The 21,847-nt window shown below is 33.9% G+C and overlaps 2 protein-coding genes across 2 annotated transcripts; both read left to right on the top strand.

The window, feature by feature from the left end:
• Positions 1 to 1,755: 1,755 nt before the first annotated feature.
• Positions 1,756 to 17,916, top strand: LOC135198289 (uncharacterized). The gene is made up of 9 exons (XM_064225860.1): positions 1,756 to 1,759; positions 2,098 to 2,268; positions 2,683 to 2,874; positions 3,799 to 3,977; positions 10,316 to 10,432; positions 11,300 to 11,426; positions 14,186 to 14,490; positions 15,940 to 16,065; positions 17,557 to 17,916. The coding sequence occupies exons 1-9, from the start codon at positions 1,756 to 1,758 to the stop codon at positions 17,914 to 17,916; spliced, it is 1,581 nt and encodes a 526-aa protein (XP_064081930.1).
• Positions 17,809 to 21,679, top strand: LOC135198288 (uncharacterized). The gene is made up of 3 exons (XM_064225859.1): positions 17,809 to 18,403; positions 19,151 to 19,376; positions 21,465 to 21,679. The coding sequence occupies exons 1-3, from the start codon at positions 18,203 to 18,205 to the stop codon at positions 21,677 to 21,679; spliced, it is 642 nt and encodes a 213-aa protein (XP_064081929.1). The 5' UTR covers positions 17,809 to 18,202.
• Positions 21,680 to 21,847: the final 168 nt, after the last annotated feature.

Genomic DNA, 21,847 nt, shown 5'->3' with positions numbered 1-21,847 from the left:
GCGATCGCCAGGGAGAGCAAGCAGCGTTCCGGGTAGGTAGCTACAAACACATCCACCACACGCACATAATATATATATATATATATATATATATATATATATATATATATATATATATATATATATATAATATTATTGTACATATGAAATATAAATTTGAGGCGTTATAGTCTTTGGTAAATTTACATTCAAAAGGTCTGCATTGCGTCTGCTCGTAACAGTTTTCCGTTGAATAAGAAGTTAACCAACGATTTATTGTCATAGCGATGTGACAACCGATTTAATCATTTTAAAATGCTCTAATTAATTTTAACGTTTTGTGTAGTGATCTAGAAACACGTTTGTTTTATAATATGAACTGACGACTGATTCGTGTGTTGGCTGTTTAGGTAACAGTGGTCAGTGTAGTAACAAGCAATATTGCTTTTTCAAGCACTCCTGTTTCTATCATTCAAGCTGCCTTCCACATTTTTTCATTCAATATATAGCGTGCAAAAGATTAAATTAATTTATATCCAAGAACTGACAATGAGATATGCTGTAAATACATTGCAAAACTTGCAATTAAAATGACTAAAAGGACTTCAAATGGCTGAACTGGGAGCCCATTGAATAGATTAATATTTACAAATAAGTATTTAGTTAGGGAGGATGGGCAGCAAGTCCAAAGAAACGGAGCTGTGATGGACGTAGTATTAAAGGCCAAAAAAGTGAGTACAGTTTATATATATATATATATATATATATATATATATATATATATATATATATATATATATATATATAAGATATGTAAATATATGTGTGTGTGTGTATACATGTATATATATTATATTATTCTATGTGTATATATATATATATATATATATATATATATATATATATATATATATATATATATAATCATATTCCTTGCTACATTTTCTACCATGTCAGATTAATATTAAACGAAGAATATCTGAATTAATATATTTCAGTTATTTCCTGACCTATTAAAATGTAAGGTTCCAACTAATAAGAGAGACTTATCGCAATTTTAGATGTAAAAACACTAAATAAAGTGAAAATCAAGATGACAGATCTTTCACACACGGGTGCAGGCTCCGTATTGTTTTTTTAACGGAATGACCGTTAACATTTCTTTGGAAATTAAGACGAATAGAGTATCGACGCATTTAATTAATTTCTAGCCTTAACTGGATTTAACAGGTAACTTATTACGACAAGACTAGTGAGCTTAATTAAACCAGTTACGTTTTTTCAGACGATTATGCCATGAAAAATGATGTGTACCTATCAACTGTTCTTTACATTCTGAAAAGTTAATGTTAATCAACTAGATGATACAACAACGTATATTTGGATGCCTAAAGATTTTCAATCTTTTACATAGTATATTGTTATATAATAGCCAATATAACATCAATTAAGAACGTTAAATCTAGAAATTTAATCAGGTGGACGAAGGTAACATCAAAGCAAAAACAGAAGATATAATTGCAGTATAGGCTCCTACCACCCTATTTTATCATTAATTAATAATAATGAAAGTTTAACTTGACGTCAGGCTAGACTCAGTCATTGGCCTTCGGCCACAGAGCTTTCAGCTAGTAATTCTTTCGCTCATAATTAGATATAATTAAGTATTTATCCCCCGAATGTTATTCTTTTTATAGGAACTAGGACAGAAACATTGGTAAGATGACTGTCTGGAGAGAGAGAGAGAGAGACTCATTTCAAAAGTGACATTTCTACATGCGTAAGCATGATTAATACTGTAACGTGGTATGTTCTAGAATATAATGGGTGCATGCGAGAATATGAGGAAAGAAAACAGCCGGTTTAACATCACATTCCAGAGCAGGAGACTGAAATGCTAGAGAAACAAATTCCCTCTCCTTAGGCCCTGTCCACACTGTTCCCATAACCTGTTTCACTGTACTGCCATGGCAGAGTATGGAGCCAGACCGATGAGATTGTCTGGTAACACTGCTCCGGAAGCGAGAGAAAATATAAACAGCTGGAAATGCCCGCTATAGTGTGGAGAGGCCCTTAGACCTGATTTAAGCTTAAAGCTCATTCCTTCTCTTCTCTCAGGAGGCCTTGTCGGCAGCACTGTACCGAAAATAGCCACCGAAAAACGGCTGCTGTTGCCCCAAGTTGCTAATGCAGGCGCGGAAATGTGGAGCTTAAAATGCACCTCACTTATCAGCCTAATCCTGCTATCCAGGTCACTTATCCTGACGAGCGGTTTCAGTTCTAATCTTGGTAAGTTCCTGTCTACACAATTATTCTCGTATTCCATCTGGTTATCAGTTCTTAATCTTTACAGGTTTAATACATTTATTATGTTTATTTTATGTTTGTTTGTTTGGTGTTTTGACGTTGCATGAAACCAGTGTTTATTCAGCAACGGGACGAACGGGTTTATGTGACTTCCGAACCACGTCGTGAGTGAACTTCTATCACCAGAAATAAACATCTCGCACACCTTAATGGAATGCCCGAGAATCGAAATACATATATTATGTAACTAACATTTATGGAATCACTATCCACGGTTAAAAAAAAACCCAAGCTGTAACACTAAGCTTCCCAATAATACAAACGAGATGTCTTTAGTATTATTTCTAAATCATCTTGAATAGAATATACAAAAGAGCCATAAAAATTCTTCTTCAGAGACTCGTGAAGTTACTGTTTATGGCATCAACTCCATGATGATGCTGAAGCATGGGTATTCATGGGTCACCGAAGATTTCGAGCTGGTGGAGGACATAAACACAGTCACATTTTGCCTCTTCTTCATGCTTCAGTACGTGGACAGAGACACGGCCCTCTTTCTGGAGACCGACCCGACGGTTTACCTGCTGGGTGAGTTCATCAGCTGGGTTTCTTTCCTAAATCTTCGTTTCCGTTTAAACTCTCCTCAGCTAGTCCTTCCAAGATGGTAGTACTGTGATAATACTGCAAATGTTGCTTCTCTCAAACTTTCATCAAATATTCTTTCTAACCCGATGGTACTGTAAATGTTGCTTCTCTCAAATTAAGCAAATATTTCTTCCAATCTGATGATACTGTAGCTGTTGCTTCTTTCAAACTAGCCACACACTCCTTCCAAGACGATGGTGCTGCAATTGTTGCTTCCAAACTCATCAAATAGTCCTTTCCACTGCTGCTTCTTTCAATCGCTCATCAAATATTCCTTCCAAGCTGATGGCGCTGCAACTGTTGCTACTTTCAAATTCACCTCAGATATTCCCTCCAACTGCTGCTCCTTTAACGTTTTATAGAAACGAAGATTTCCATCAAGAAAGATTCAGAATGTGCAAAACTTGCGTCCTATTGAATTAACGCCTGTCCCAAAGAAGTAAAGGGAAATTAATAACAGAGCACCCATCATTTTTCTGATTTGAATTTCTGCTGTGGTAAATCTCTATTTCTTCTGCAGAAGCCCCACTTGCCAACTCTCGGTGTTCAGTCAGTTTACACAGCAATCCGTATGCTGCTGACTCTTACTGCCTCTTGAAAACTCAGTTTTTTTTTTTCTTTTCTGATTCACAAGTAAAACAAGTAAAATATGCTAATCCCTCTGCAGACCATCATGGAACCATTTCCATATGGCATTCCTTAAAATTCTTGAATGAATTCGCAGACTGTTTGTCTTAAAGTAGCTTATATTTTTCCCAATTCCTTAATAAGAGCGCCATCCTTCCTCTATTACGCCTAAATTCAAAACTGAATGATTATGAAACTTTCTAGCTCTCAGGACTAACAAGGAATTAATTTTCGTTCCAGTGGAAAACAACCAGTTCTTACTCCGCATAGGGGATGACGATATTGTCGACAGTAATGAAACACTGAGATTTTGGCGGTGGACCCACCTTTGCGTCACGCTCGGGACTCGTACAGCCATCTACGTCGATGGCGTAAGAACGACGAAAATTGTGTCGATTCAGAAATATTTTCAAGATGAGGTAAGTGATGTGTGAATACGCATGCACACGAACACACATTTTGAAATTATAGCCCCAATAACTTTTGGCAATTTCTTAAAAAAATTTGTCACTTGAAAGCCATGAACTCAAATGAAGACCACATGAAGAAACCCTAATTCCTGATGTTGGACACGAACTCATATATTTAAGTGTAAGGAAATAGTAAAATGAAGTCATATATATATATATATATATATATATATATATATATATATATATATAGATAGTATATATATATATATATATATATAACTATATATATGTATATATATATATATTATATATATATATATATATTATATATATAAAACTATGAATAACTAGATCACGAAGTATGTAAAACGTGATGCTATGTATAAATAAAGTTTTTTTGCCACGAAGGAAAAAAATGAAAAAGCGAGATAGCCAAGTACTTTCGGTCCTGTTTGGACCCTTTACTGAGGCAAACTGATGTTTTACAAAGAACAAACATAGTCAAAAGAATGGCTTAATATACAAACTGACACTTCCAGATTAGCCATAAGGGCGATTTTCACTCTACAGAAAGGAGGAGCCGCCAGAGGCTAGCCACACCTTGAAGGATACCCGCAGTAAACAAGTGATTCTTCCAGAAAACAGTACATTTTGAAAAAAAAAACACGGGAGCATATACAATTTAATATCATGAATTTTTTACACAAATTTTCCCAACAAATATTATTATTAATGAAAACAAAGACGAAAGAAAATATAAATATATATATATATCGAGCAAGAGAAAGAGGGAGAGAGAATATCGAAGAGTGAGAGAGAGAGAGAGAGAGAGAGAGAGAGAGAGAGAGAGAGAGAGAGAGAGAGAGAGAGAGAGAGAAATAATAACTATATACAAGTGGGACTAATTTATTAGTTGTTCATGATTTTGAGGTCCTTCATAAACATCTTACAATATATGGGTCCAAATGGTACATTCCCAGACTAAGATTTAGGTTGTTTTTATTAGTGATTTGTATAATTGCCGATTCCAGCAAATTTCTTGAAACATAATCATTAGATCTAGCAATTACCGAGGTATCACCCCAATTAATACAATGAGATTTTTCACTCAGATGGATAAACAGTGCATTTGAAGTCTGCTGTTCTAACTGAATACATATTGTTGCTTTATACGTACACATAAATTTTTACTTGACTGACCAACGTAAAACGAAGGGCAATCCTTACAAGGAATTTTGTAAATGATGTTATTTGTTATGGGACTATTCTTAATTAGCATATCTTTAATGGTATTGTTATAAGAGAACACTACATTAACATTAAACGATTTAAATATTGATTTTATGGTTTCAAATCCCGACAAAATAAGGTAAGCTAAGCACATTTTTAGGCATTTCTTTTTCATTAATAGCAACATTATAAAACTTTTTGTAAGCTTTTTGATAACATAAATCAATTAAATGAGGTGGGTAGCAGAGATCGTTTCATATCTTTTTATGTATTCTATTTCTTGGTCCAGATATTGTGGACTCGTGATACGCAAAGCTCGTTAGGAACATAGAAGAAAAAATTGAGATTTTAATATTAAGATGGTGGCCAGAATAAAAATGTACATATGTTAAATTATTTGTGGGTTTTCTATAAATACTGAATTTGCATTTGAAAGATTCTCTATGTATTAATACATCTAGGAAAGGGATGACATTGTTATTTTCAATTTCAACAGTGAATTTTATGGATGGCACTAAATTATTCAATTTAGACAGTAAATCATTTACATCGATACCACCAGGTAAGACTACTAAGATATCATCGACATATCGGTACCATTTTAAGGGGATAAGTGTGATATTCGGGAGGTGTTGTCTCTCAAAAAATTCCATATATAATGTTTGAAAGGAGAGGTGATAAGGGTTACCCATGGCCATACCAAATATTTGTTGGTAATATTCTCCATTAAAAATAAATCTGCAATCACAAATACATAACTTAATTAAATTTAGGAAATTATGTGACTAGCGGACATAGGCAATTCATGCAGTACAAGTTCATTACTTAAATATTCTAGCACAGAGTCAATAGGGACTTTGTAAACAAAGAACATACATCAAAACTGGCAAAAATATCGCTAGGGTTTAGTACAATGTTATTTAATTTTTCCACAAGATCAAGAGAATTCCGGATGTGTGAATTAGATACAGTTCCTAGTAGCGGGGATAAACAGTTTGAGTAAGATATTTAGATAGTTTATAAGCAATTGATCCTACAGTACTAATAATTGGGCGCATAGGTTTGTTTTCCTTATGAGTTTTGACTAGGCCATATAAATAAGGTAATGAGGGACACTTTACAGTTAACTTACACAAAAGTTCTTTTTTATCTTTAAGAATTTGTTTGATATTGATATTAAAGTTTTTTTATTACTTGGTCCAACGGAATTTTTGCGAGTTTTTGTAAATTATTTCATCCTCTAGTAAAGTATGCATGCGTGATATGTAGTCAATTTTGTCAAGAACCACTAAACTATTGGATTTATCAGCCTTGGTAATGTGTAAGCTATTATCATCCTTCAATTCTTTTCTTTTTAAAAGCTGTAGCGAGCGGGGAAGTTATTTTCATGGTAGGCATGCGTAGCACTATATGTCATGCCTTTGATAATGTCTAAATGATTTTGTGGTAGGTCACAGTATTTTTATCAATAGCGACATCTCTATATAAGTTTGAAAAATACTGTGACCTACCACAAAATTCATTTAGACATTATCAAAGGCATGACATGTAGTGTTACACATGGCTATCATGAAAATAACTTTCCCGCTCGCTACAGAAAAAGTTTAAAAGAATTGAAGAATGATAATAGCTTACACATTACCAAGGCTGATAAATCCAATATTTATTGTTCTTGACAAAATTGACTACATATCACGCATGCATACTTTACTAGAGGATGAAATAACTTACAAAAAACTCGCAAAAATTCCGTTGGACCAAGTAATAAAAACTTTAATATCAATATCAAACAAATTCTTAAAGATAAAAAAGAACTTTTGTGTAAGTTAACTGTAAAGTGTCGCTCATTACCTTATTTATATGGCCTAGTCAAAACTCATAAGGAAAACAAACCTATGCGCCCAATTATTAGTACTGTAGGATCAATTGCTTATAAACTATCTAAATATCTTACTAAACTGTTATCCCCGCTACTAGGAACTGTATCTAATTCACACATCCGGAATTCTCTTGATCTTGTGGAAAAATTAAATAACATTGTACTAAACCCTAGCGATATTTTTTGCCAGTTTTTGATGTATGTTCTTTGTTTACAAAAGTCCCTATTGACTCTGTGCTAGAATATTTAAGTAATGAACTTGTACTGGATGAATTGCCTATGTCCGCTTGTCACATAATTTCCTTAATTAAGTTATGTATTTGTGATTGCAGATTTATTTTTAATGGAGAATATTACCAACAAATATTTGGTATGGCCATGGGTAACCCTTTATCACCTCTCCTTTCAAACTTATATATGGAATTTTTTGAGAGACAACACCTCCCGAATATCACACTTATCCCCTTAAAATGGTACCGATATGTCGATGATATCTTAGTAGTCTTTACCTGGTGGTATCGATGTAAATGATTTACTGTCTAAATTGAATAATTTATGCCATCCATAAAATTCACTGTTGAAATTGAAAATAACAATGTCATCCCTTTCCTAGATGTATTAATACATAGAGAATATTTCCAATGCAAATTCAGTATTTTTAGAAAATACACAAATAATTTAACATATGTACATTTTTATTCTGGCCACCATCTTAATATTAAAATTTCAATTTTTTCTTCTATGTTCCTACGAGCTTTGCGTATCACGAGTCCACAATATCTGGACCAAGAAATAGAATACATAAAAAAGATATGAAACGATCTCTGCTACCCACCTCATTTAATTGATTTATGTTATCAAAAGCTCACAAAAAGTTTTATAATGTTGCTATTAATGAAAAAGAAATGCCTAAAAATGTACTAGCTTACCTTATTTTCGTGGATTTGAAACCATAAATCATATTTAATCGTTTTAATATCAATGTAGTGTTCTCTTATAACAATACCATTAAAGATATGCTATTTAAGAATAGTCCGTAACAAATAACATCATTTACAAAATTCCTTGTAAGGATTGCCCTTCGTTTTACGTTGGTCAGTCAAGTTAAAAATTTATGTGTACGTATAAAGCAACATATGTATTCAGTTAGAACAGCCAGACTTCCAAATGCACTGTTTATCCATCTGAGTGAAAAATCTCATTGTATTAATTGGGGTGATACCTCGGTAATTGCTAGATCTAATGATTATGTTTCAAGAAATTTACTGGAATCGGCAATTATACAAATCACTAATAAAAACAACCTAAATCTTAGTCTGGGAATGTACCATTTGGACCCTATATTTGTAAGATGTTTATGAAGGACCTCAAAATAAATGAACACTAATAAATTAGTCCCACCCCATGTATATAGTTATTATTTCTTTCTCTCTCTCTCTGTCTCTGTCTCTGTCTCTGTCTCTGTCTCTGTCTCTGTCTCTCTCTCTGTCTCTCTGTCTCTCTGTCTTCTCTGTCTCTGGTTCGATATTCTCTCTCCCTCTTTCTCTTGCTCGATATATATATATATATATATATATATATATATATATATATATATATATATATATATATATATATATATAGTATATATATATATATATATATATATTTATATTTTCTTTCGTCTTTTCATTAATAATAATTTTTGTTGGGAAAATTTGTTTGTAAAAATTCATGATATTAAATTGCATATGCTCCCGTGTTTTTTTTCAAATGTACTGTTTTCTGGAAGAATCACTTGTTTACTGCGGGTATCCTTCAAGGTGTGGCTAGCCTCTGGCGGCTCCTCCTTTCTGTAGAGTGAAAATCGCCCTTATGGCTAATCTGGTAGTGTCAGTTTGTATATTAAGCCTTCTTTTGACTAGTTGTTCTTTGTAAAATCAGTTTGCCTCAGTAAAGGGTCCGAACCAGGACCGAAAGTACTTGGCTATTTCGCTTTTTCATTTTTTCCTTCGTGGCAAAAACCTTTATTTATATAAAACAATATATATATATATATATATATATATATATATATATATATACTATATGATATATATATATATTATATACATATATAATATAATATAACATAATATAATATATATAATAATAAAGCGTTGGTGATACGTGGTACCCTGTGTGGCCCGTCATGTCTACCCACCCCATCCCCCTCCTGGGACGGAGGACAACAAGAAAAATATATATTAAACATACAAATACATCAAAATATATATAAAGTAATTAATTAGTAGTTAAATCAGTGATTTTATCTTTAAGGTCATTCTTGAGTGATTTTTATCTTTAAGGTCATTCTTGACCATTTTACTAATACATGGATCCAAATAATACATGCCAGGGCTAAGGTTAAAATGACAGCTGGAAGTAAGCTGTACAACAGTAGGTTCTGCATCATGAAGAGAAATCTTTCGATCAGGCAATCACTGAACTTTCAGTTCAATTCATCACGAGAGAGTTTTCACTTAAATGAATGAATATTGCATTAGATGTTTGCCCCGATTTGACGGAATACTTATATATGCTGTTTAATTAAAACTTCTAAATCCTTACTGGATTGACTGATACAACATGAAAACTGTTTGACTGCTCTTCTTTTTATATCGGTCAATTCAGTAAGGATTAACAAGTACGAATTAAACAGCATAAGTATTCTGTCAAAATCAGGCAATCATCCAATGCAATATTTATTCATTTAAGTGAAAACTCTCACAGGATAAATTGGGCAAAGTTCACTGACAGTCATCTGATTAAATTATGCAAACTTGGCTTTAAGCTCAAGCACTCAGGCAATTTCAGCCAATCAGCACTTAAGACAGTGAAAAGAGGGAATTGGGTTGGTTGGACAGCAAGGTGAAAGAAAGAAGGGGGAAGGGAGGTTAAGTAAAAGGATAAAACGAAGGTTCAGCCAGGGTCCTAGGGGACGCTGTAAACAATCTTGATTAATGGCCAGAAGAGTTAAAAATTATGCCCTCTATTTTGTGTGGAGGAAATTACCAGTCTTATGATCTCATTTTGGCTCCTCTGGCTGGATATTCAACAACCAATCTTAAATCGTTTTTACATAGACGCACTGGTTGATTAATGATGGTTGAAATGCATCAGGGGAAACAATGTCATGATCGTAGTAGGTTGAGAGCACAAATGAAGCAAGAACAATCTTTAGTTTTGTGAAACTGATACATATTCTACCTTCCAGGACCACTTCACGCTCCGCATTGGCAAGTCTCCAACGAACTCCACGTCGTATGCCGAGCCATTCAGTGGACTGACGACCCAAGCCCAAGTTTACTTCAGGTCCTTAACTAACGAAGAGGTTCGTGAATGTCACTCAAAACATCACGTCTTTTAAGTTGTTCTCATTTTCACTTTTCTCCTTGCAAGCATTTTTACTGTCTGGGATTCAGCTGCCACTAAACCTAATTGGTGACATTCTTTCCGAGGTTTCCCAGTAACTTTTCTCCATTTGAATTCTTCCAACTGAGAGACCTTTCCTTTGTTGGGAAGAAAGTCTAAACCTTTCACATTCTTGCCTCAAGTACCATGTCCAATTTCTTATGTTCTGAATTTCTAAAAATCTTCCCTGTATCCTGTGATTCGGTTATCGATTCTTCAACTTCTTTATTAATGTTAAGTACCGGTTGTATGTATACTCCGCCCTTGTTAAAGATACAGACCTGATGTTATCGAATTATTTATTTATATAATGTCTTGCTACATCCACTTTTCTGCGTTCACGTCCAGATATTTAATAATTGATCTATTTAAAGCAATAACTGCATAATAACTAGATAATTCCTGACCAAAATTCTGTCCAAAAATCCTCCCAGACAATTTTCACAAGTACAGGATTTATAAAATGTTAGTAGATTATCTGGTTGATTTGGTAAAGTTGGACGCCTGGCCAACTTACGTCATCGTTGTAGCTTGTGTAGTTACGGTATTACCTATCTGTTAAGCATTAAATTGCTTTTATTCTCAAGAAAATTACGTCAGCCAGCAACATCTTAATCTTCTCATTCTTCCTTTTAATACGCCAAGAGACCTTCAGGTACTGCAGTATGTTGTTGAATACTTTTTTTTTTTTTTTTAACCATCTGTAACATTTTTACTCCCACTTTTCAAAACGCAGAGTGACAATCTCCGATTAATTCCGACTTAAACCAAAACACAAACGTCTCAGATTTCAGACCTTGTGTCCTGCAACGAGCTGAAATCAGGGAGAGAAACCCACGGAGAACTGAAGTACGAAGAGTGCATCATCAAGGGACAAGACTTTCACTGCCGCGAACATCTGAGGGGCTCCATAGGTAATGATGGCAATTTATTTTTCATCATCCAAAACGTTCGAGAATTCAATTCAGTCTATTATAGTTATTAATACGCAAAATCTGCAAGTATTCGAATATTATCATCACCATTACTATACATATATATATATTTATATATATATATCATATATATATATATATATGATATATATATATATATATATATATATATATATAAAAGCTGGACTAGACTTGCGCACGGCAGTGAAGGAAATGATTGAGGTTAGTTTTGCCAACTATTCTTTATGGAAGTGACGTTGGTTAACTAATGTTTTGTTAAGAAAATAGGCGTTTCTTCAAAGTAATACAGTAGGTTACAAATGATTGTAGAAAATATGATACACGAAGATGAGACCATAATCAGGAAGATATATAAGAGTTGAAAAAATAATGGTTCAGGCTATTTTGAAGTATAGTTTGGACATGTACATGGAATGAGAAAAAAAATAACTGTGTGAAAAGAGCATTATACGAAAGCCTTTGGAAGAATGAGAGGGGGAGAGACTTAGGAGAGAAGGGTTTTCAAAGCTCCACAAGTTTAAAAAAAAAACCAATGAATCCTAAAACCAACGAAACAGGAAAATGCGCGAATGATATATGATGCAATATTATGTGAAGGATCAACAAGTTGGTGACGAGTTGGCAAGCAAAATTTTTGGCTGTTTACTAATTATACACTAACTTTCATCACTTATTCAGAATGTATTAAATAAATATAGCAGAGAGGTATTTTTAAGTGGGCATATTATATATATATATATATATATATATATATAATATATATATATATATATTGTATATATATATATATATAGCAATAGAAGGATCCACAGTAAATAGCCTTGTTTATCCAGATAAAATAATATTTAGGAAACATATACAAAGATCAAAGCTTTCGTCCCTCCTCAGAAGGATGGACGAAAGCTTTAATTTTTGTATATATTTCCATAAATAATTTTTTATCTGGATAAACAAGGATATTACTGTGTATACTTCTATTGATTTCTTAATAGTACGATACGGTGTCTTTATATTGCATATATATATATATATATATATATATATATATATATATATATATATATATGTATATATGTATATATATATATATATATATATATACTATATATATATATATATATATATAATATATATAATGAACATATGCACACATACCATTAACAGATAGTGCATGCAAGTCCAACAAAGCCTTTCTATGCGGATACTCTCATTGCACATTATTTACAGCCCATTACCGCCTCCACAATGACGAAATAATGAAATGGCACTAAAAGCAACAAATTATATAATAACCACTTGACGTAAAACAGACTTCTTTTTCAACAGCATACACATATTATCCACGACAAGTCGTGGGTTTCATAAAGTACAAAATAATAACGGCGCTCGAATTCCCCCCAAAACACGCAAGCAATCCCATTGGATGGAACAATTGAGCAATTACTTATTCATCGCACAGTATTCTGCTGTAACCATTATCTTCTGCGACGTTACGGACAAAGAAAGGGTTAATTGGCTTGGCATTATCGAAAATTGCCGAAGTTAAACTCTCAATGATTTATACTCAGGCACTTATCGAATATCTTTCTGTTTGGTTAAAATCAATAAGCAAAGCAAAAAAAAGGGGGGATTAGAAATATGTCCCTAAAACTTTCAAGTCTTGTCGTGGTTGTGTTTCTGTGACAGGAAAGTCTCTTTTTACCATTTTTGTAAGTTTAATGATCATCGGCCTTGTTTTGATATATAGAATGTATTAATACATTTAGGTACCACTTGTGTTGCTCAATAAATGTGGGGTCAAGGATGTGAATTAATGGCATGGTTAGCCAGAAATGATCTGTTTAAATCAACTACTAAATGTCAAATCAAACAATGCCAAGTAATGTCATGTCAAAGGTCAAGGTCATAATGACCTGGCAGAGATAAAAGTTTGATTACAAGATGTATCAGTGTAGATTTCATCATGACCTGGCAGAGATAAAACATTGATCGCAAGATGTATCGTATCAGTGTACAGTTTATAAGAAGGTATTCTTGACTATGTCCAAGATAAAGAGCTACACTTACAATCATTCAGTGTGAAGGCGAGGTCATATGGGAAGTCAAGGTCATCATATCCTGGGATAGTTGAAGTGTTTGTGTTATGTTGTGTCTGTGTGAGAATTTTTACGAATGCATCCTGCACAGGATTCAGGAAAATTAGCTTCAAGTAAATAAAGCAACGTTAGGTCAAAGTCACACAAAAGGTCATCTGATCCTTTTTTTTTTTGTATCCTGGTGTTTTTATATTTTTTAAATGAGTTAACATTTTAAATGAGATAATACTATAGGTTTTTTAGTTAGTTGTTATAATAAGTGTTTTATGAATAATTATTAAGAGTCAACTTGCTGTATATCAGTCTTTAAGATGCAACAATGTAGTTGTGAAATGTCGGCATTAGTAATAAACCTTCAATTGTATCGAGTGCCTTTCCCTTGATGTCTACAAGTACCAGATATCTATCTATCTATCTATCTACCTATGTATATATATATATATATATATATATATATATATATATATATATATATATATATGTGTGTGTGTGTGTGTGTGTGTGTGTGTGTGTGTGTGTGTGTGTGTGTAAAATGTGACCATGCAATGATGTATTTGCATAATCATGATATCCGTTAATCTTTGAGCATCTAGTGGTGTTCAATCTTTATTCCTCCTCCAGGTGGTCAGAGTGGCGAGCTAGCCATGAACGGTGACTCGTCAGAGGAGAAAGATGGTGACGCCAAGGAAGGCAAATCCAGCAATGAATGTAACCGACGTCCTCACAGGCACTACGTCGACTCAGGGGATGACTGCCCAATAACCAAACTAGCTTGCATGGGTAAAAGAGTCAGGAATGAAATTTGTGGGCCACTCTTGCCCAAAAGCTACTTCTTGCAGCAGCAGGTGAAGAAATTCACCTCCATAGAGGCCGGTGACGTATGTGCCAAGTATGATGCTCATGTGGCTGAGTATACGCCAGGTATGGTAAGTATGTTCTTTGGACCTGAGAAAAGAGGATTGCATATGGTGCAGAATTTAAGGTACCTATGTGCAATACATACATAAATACATAGTAAATACAGCGAACCCCCATATTCGCAGACTCTGGATTCGCGGACTCGCATATTCGTGGATTTCTCTCTGGAACATATACCCCCATTATTTGTTGAAAATTAGCCTATTCGTGGTATTCTTCTATGAGAAATATAAAAAAATTCCTGTTTTTTGTTTTTTTATCAATTTCATCATAAAATGCACTTTTTGTGATAAAACTATTAGAAAATATGTATACAGTGGAACACCCATATTTGCGGACTCACCATTCGCTGATTTCTCTTGGGAACATTTCCCCCACACTTTTTTGCAGCAAATTCGCCTAATTCGCGCCTTTTTCCTATGAGAAATATAAAAAAATTCCTGTTTTTTGTTTTTTTATCAATTTCATCATAAAATGCACTTTTTGTGATAAAACTATTAGAAAATATGTATACAGTGGAACCTCCATATTCTCGGACTCAGACATTCGCTGATTTCTCTTGGGAACATTTCCCCACACTTTTTGCAGAAAATTCGCCTATTCGCAGTATTTTTCTATGAGAAATATCCAAAAATTCCTGGGTTTTTTTTTTTTTTATCAATTTCATCATAAGATGCACTTTTTGTGATAAAACTACTAAAAAACCAGGTATAAAAATGTTTAGTGGGGTTTTCTTGAGTTTTAACTAACAAAATAGGAGGTTTTAAGCATTTTTATAGGGGTTCCAACTATTCGCAGGTTCTAACTATTCACGGGGGGTCTGGTACGCATCCCCCGCGGATACGGGGGACCACTGTAAACATTTTTAGTGGGTTTTTCTTGAGTTTAAGCATTTTTACAGGGGTTTCAACTATCAGCGGGTTCTAGCTATTCATGGAGGGTCTGGTACAGAGACCACTGCCTATAGAGACAAACTAAAAGCTTAACGAAAGATCTCAAAACTTCAGTTTCAGAAACAACTAACAATATAAGGATTCCTTCAGCAATCTGTAAATGTTACACTAAACCATTAAAGTAAAAACATTAACAAAGCAAGTAACATAGTACCTTGCTACAGAGAAAGTGCGAGTATACTAAGGATATATCTGAAACTGACGTTTACTAATTGCACCAAGATAGTGTGCATTTTTCTTATTCAGTGGACAATGGATCACACTCTGTTTTGCCAATTTGAACTCAGAATGAATATTAAAGAATACAATCAAATTCACATTTGTTTCCATACATGAAGTATTTACCGATTAAGTTCTTATTGGTCTTGTATAAATGTATTATGTCAAAATTGTCAGTTTCATGGCATACATACTTAAATCATATTTCTGTTGAGTCCCTCCTCACTATCTACATCTCTCATGTTAAAAGTTTTCTTACGACTTCATTTGATTTTTCCCCTCAAGACATCGATAATAACTAACGGGATGCCATGGATAAAATCTGAGACACCAGGCCAGTGTGTTGTAATGAAGAATGGGCTTCCTGCAAACGTTTCCTGTAGTAGCACCTCATTCTATGTAATGTGTGAGGTAAGGAGATTGATACGGAATTGTTATGAAAAGTCATATTTAAACAGCATGTATATACGAGTATATTATCTTGCTTAGTAAACTGTAAGGCAATATTAGAATCACTTCAATAGTAGGCCATGGTAAATACTGTAAATGGGATTTATCATAAATACTAACTATATAAAATGTTTAACAATCATATACCACATTGCTCTCCTCATTCTTCCGCTCATTTTCTGTACATCAATCAATCACTTAATGTGTTCAATCTTTACTTCCTTCACTATAGCTATCATTAAAAACAATTCTCACAAAAAATAGTTCACTGAAGAGCCATTTTATCTCATTTTAAAAGTCCCTAGAATTAATTAGTCAACTGAGAAAATCAAAGTAAAATTATTTTTATAAGAATAATGTGTATGTATTAATCTGAATTTCTTCTACCTCCAAAGTGAACGGAGAGCTATTACACACAGGCAACTATATTATATCTATATATTATATATATAGATATTATGTAATATATATTACAATATTTATATTATATAATATATATATATATATGCATATATAATACTATTATTATATATATATATATATGTATAATATATATATATATATATATATATATATAATATATATATATATATATATTATATAATATATATATATATATATATATATTATATATATATATATATATGTATATATATATATATATATATAATATATATATATATATATATGTATGTATATATAATGTGTGTGCTTGTATGTAACAGCAGTCAGTTCACTTTGGAGGTAGAAAAAAATAAATTAATGCATACACAATAATTTTTATAAAAGTAATTTCACTTTGATTTTTCGAGTTGATTACTTTTAGGGAATTTAATTATACAAAAAAAAAAAGCAGCTCTTCGGTGAAGTATTATATATATATATATATATATATATATATATATATATATATATATATATACGTATATATATAGATACACAATTATGTAGCATTTAAGAATTAATTACAATATATGTTCGTTAATAAACTAGGGAACATGCATGGTAAGATTTTCTGAGAAAGTTAGGCAGATGATAGAAAGACTGACATAGGATGAAGAGTGTAGGTTTAGAAAAGGAAGAATCTGCAAAGTACATGAAAGAACATGCCATTACATTGTGAATCCCACCATAGGAAACTACACACTGTAATACAGATCTCCCCAAAAAATAATTTTATGGAAGTTATTTCAGGTGCGCTACATTAATGTTCTTAAAGGGTAGCTCAAACACATTTCATTGATTCTTTCTACTCTCCATTAAAATCAGGGTTTACACGCGTCTGACAGAGATTTTTATTAAAAAAAAAAGATGACCAGTGGTTTAGGCCTTAGTTGGCAAAAGCAGGTAGTACATTCCAAAAAAGAAACAATTATAAAAACAAATATAAAAAATGACAGAATACACTAAAACAAAAACTATAATTAAGCTAACCTGTGAACAACTTTCCAGCTGGACTGGGACAAAAAATTCCAACTTCGCCAGAGGAACCTAAAGGAGGTAATTTACCTTCAACTGGTTAGTGATGAATCAGCCATTTACTTCATTTCTAGAGACAATGCTGTTCTGATAGATTTCCACACTATTCGGATATATGATGAAGTTTATGAAGCGGACCGCATTCATCTTGGTCGTATGGTAAATCTGGTGAACAGGAAATCAAATACTACTTCAACAATTACTCTTTCTACCTGCAATAAGGTAAAGTGTTTGAGTTTCTTCACACTTTTGTTCAAGTATGGGGTATCTCGTGTAATGTTTTTCATACCTGCTGCAGAGTTTATCCGAGAGTCTCTCCTTCTATGTGCATGATTTGGAGAAAAGATATAAGTTGTCATGTATCAGTGTATTTTCAACTTCTGTATGTGTAGATTGTCCATTTATTATCATCAAGAGCAAACTGATTGTTCATGTTTCTTTCTGTCAACTCTGAGGTAAAATTTATCACATTCTCCCATCTATTTAGACCTAAAAGATGGATCTGTTTAGATATATGCTGGCACACCATTGATATATCCCTCTTTTTACAAATACTGTATCTAAGTTTTCTGGACAGAATGAATTTACATGTGATAATGGAAGCTGCATCCATCTTGACATGCGGTGCAATGGGGTGAACGACTGTCCTGCAGAGGGTGATGACTCTGATGAAACCCACTGCGACAATGTCCACGATCCTCCTGAATCTTATAACAAAGATAGACCTCCACTGACTAACACACCCTTGGTCATTTCTGTCAAGATGGTGCGGGTCCACGAAGTCAGTGTTGAAGAAGGACTTGTGCAGATTTGGCTCCGGGTAAGAAACATTTAAGAGTTCTTGAGCCTTAAGATATTAAAATATTCACTCTGCTTCCTCCTTGTATATAATCATCTCACTTTTCATTCTTTAATACTTCTTTTTTCAATTAGTAACTTTTCATGGCTATTTTACCCTGTACAGTATTTCTTGTTTTCATTTCTTCCTTTTTCCTTGGTTTCCTCAGGTGTTCCTACATAACCTTTGCATGTTTACGTCTAGACACTCAGATTAGTAATGCTTTGATCCTGAAAGATCTACTTTACTTACAGTATATCCTCATTTAGCCTTTGGAACTACATTAGCTTGTCTCTTTGAGTTCTTATTTTCACAAGAACTTGTAATTCATCTACCACCCTATGACTAATTACGTACAGTATTTATTCAGTCAAGACTAGACTAGTTTCAGAGCACAGAAACTGAGAGGACTCATTCTGGTGCTATAAGTACCTTTCATCTCAACAATTATAGATGTCTTTTAGTCCCTGTGAGTGAGGGATTAATTCCATATTCCAGTATACTTTAAATATACGATTTTATATGCTTTTGCTTACTTGCAAGAAATACCTTTTTTTCTAACATTTTCAGAAAATACCACCAATGCTTGCTATCTTAACACTTACTGATATGAACCAAAGACTCTTTCTCTGATGTTATGATCATTGCCACCAATTACTTCACATAACTCAAATCTACTGCTGAATATAATATATGGCAATTATGAAACATTTGCTATTGGTTTGACAGACAATCACCAAATGGCAAGACAGCAGACTGAAATTCACTCACCTCAGTGACATAGCTAGGGACAACATCATTCGGAACCCTGACAGAATCTGGCTACCGAAGTACTCGCTCCCTAATGCTCTTTTCAAAGATGATGAAAACTATCGAAATAATCTGAATCTGAGATCCACTGTGTTCATCCATCGTCTGGGAAGTGGCGAGTTCGACATCCACAACGGATATGAGGGTAAAGTTTCTTTTTCAACTTTATTTGCATAATCAATTTATCACAATAATCTAACTCAATGGGACAGACAATAGTGTATTCACAATGGTCACAAAAATTAAGATACTCTTGTAACTTTAAGAGCTTAGCCTTATCATATAAATAGTATATTTATTTTATTTTACATTTATTAATTGACCTCTTAAATAATTTATCTGGTCACTGGCTGTGTAACCTGGCGAGGTAATCTCATGAGGTTTTCACTTATTTCTAAAAATACAGTATTCACTAAATACGTACTTAAACTCACAAATAGAGAAATAACAGCCAGGAGTTTTTGCATGTCAATTTTTTCTAGCTTATTAACATGATAAATTTTTAATCAATTTGTATTTTTCATAGCTAACAAACCTGAGGTCCTAACAATAGGATAACTTCCAAGTGTCAGCTGGTAACCAGTTAATACAATCAGAGATTGAAAAGCAACGAATCTGTGAGATCTGCAACTCCTGTGCGTACGAGGAGATAGTTGGCCAGAGACCGCACACTGAACCTAGTGACGCTTCAGTCTTTTCCCCAACCCAGGAGTTATAATAAAAGAGAGGGGCGGCTTGAGGTGGGCGGTAATATGTTAAGGCCTCACGTTTATTAGCTATGAAAAATACAAATTGATTAAAAATTTGTCATTTATTCATATGCAGAACAAACCTTCGGTCTTAACAATAGGATAGACTTATACTTGGTGGGAGGTACAAGTATCCTAAACCGACTGGGAGTTAACCAAACTGACCACCCTTCCTAGAAGAAAGAGTTCTAAAGAAGGTGGTTCAAAGCCCGTGAGAAGATAGATAAACCGATATCTTAAGAAGGAGGTTTAAAGCCTGTGAGAAGATAGATAAACCGATATCTAACAACTCAGCCATCTGGGTTGAAATACAATGATATATGAGCAGATTCATTGCATCCAGGAAACCAAAGAAAATTCTGACTGTTCATATAACAAACCATATTAGCCAAAGGGGTTGGTTTGTTACCACTCCTCACTCCCCCTTGCTAAAGAGAGGGGAGTATTTGCTACTGAATAGAGGATTTGATTATTTCAAAAACATAAAGCAAAACAACTATCAATATGACTACCTCACTCATTTGTATCAGACCAGTCCAGCATATGACGTCTCTATTTCTTAACCTGCCTGTAGGAAGAAGAAAGGAACAAAGAGAAAGAAAAGAGACCAGCCAACTCACTCATTCTTTCTTCCACACAATCATCATAGGTAAGATACAAAACTGCCATATGAAGGGCACTGGGTGAATTACACAATCTGTTGGGCAGCCACAACAGGCCCCAAAGAAAACGTGTCCAAAGACCTGTAGGCAACATCTCTTAGGTAAAATGAAGTAAACGTGGATTGCCGTAACCAGGTACCAGCGTTCAAAATTTTATGAACAGCCAAGTTTTTCTTAAATGCCAGAGAGGAACTTATACCTCTGACGTCATGTGCTCTAGCCTGCACAGACTCAGTGACAGAACCATCCAGAGAAAAGTAAGCCTGCTTGATTGCCTCACGTATCCAGAATGAAATAGAGTTCTTGGAAACTTCTTTTCTGGACCGACCAGTGCTAACAAAAAGTCTACGATACCTAGGTCTTAGATGGTGAGTCATTGTCTACAAAGTCATTCAAAGATGGGAAAAAAAGAAAGAAAAAAAAGAGGCAAATCTGTTGTCATGCACTGAGGGATTCTGGGTCTTGGCCACGAATTCTGGGACAAACTCTAAGGTCACAGACTCCCAACCCCCTGGTATGTTTCACATCATAACTTAGGCCATGAAGCTCCCCCACTCTTTTTGAAGAAGTCAAGGCTACGGGAAAACTGTCTTCAGCATCAAATCTCTGTCTGATGATCGACACAAGGGCTCGAATGGTGTTCGAATGAGACTTATCTCACAGATTCCTTGCTATACAATCTTTGATTGTGTTAACCGGTTACCAGTTGGCGCTCGGAAGTTATCCTATTGTTAAGACCGAAGGTTTGTTCTGCATATAAACAATTCTCTATTGCTCCTATGCATCATGAGAGAGAAACACATTAACACCTTGATCTTCCAGTCTATGAATACAATGGGGGCAAAGATGTTGAACTAGAGAAGGATGATGACTTCCTAGTCAGTTACCTCTGTGATTTTGAACTGGACTACTTTCCCTTTGACTGCCACGTGTGCTACATTGAAATAGTCATCGTTAATCATGGTTCCTTCACTTCCCATTTTGACATGGCTGTAAGTTTTCTGCTTTTAAAGAAAGTTATTTTAACATCAGATTAAGTAAAGGTACAGATGGCACAGACATCTAATACGCATCTAAATATCTGCCTAGTCATCAGTTATCAATGATAGTAACTGTGAATTCTTCAGATTTTATTTATTCAACAAACATAATTGTTTTTGAAGGCTAGTAAGTCTCTTAAGCAAATAATTTCTACGATTTCTATT

Source organism: Macrobrachium nipponense, chromosome 22 (assembly GCF_015104395.2).
Source record: "Macrobrachium nipponense isolate FS-2020 chromosome 22, ASM1510439v2, whole genome shotgun sequence".
Lineage (NCBI taxonomy): Eukaryota > Metazoa > Arthropoda > Malacostraca > Decapoda > Palaemonidae > Macrobrachium > Macrobrachium nipponense.
The sequence above is the reverse complement of the archived record's forward strand: the minus strand, read 5'-3'. Positions and strand labels throughout refer to the sequence as shown.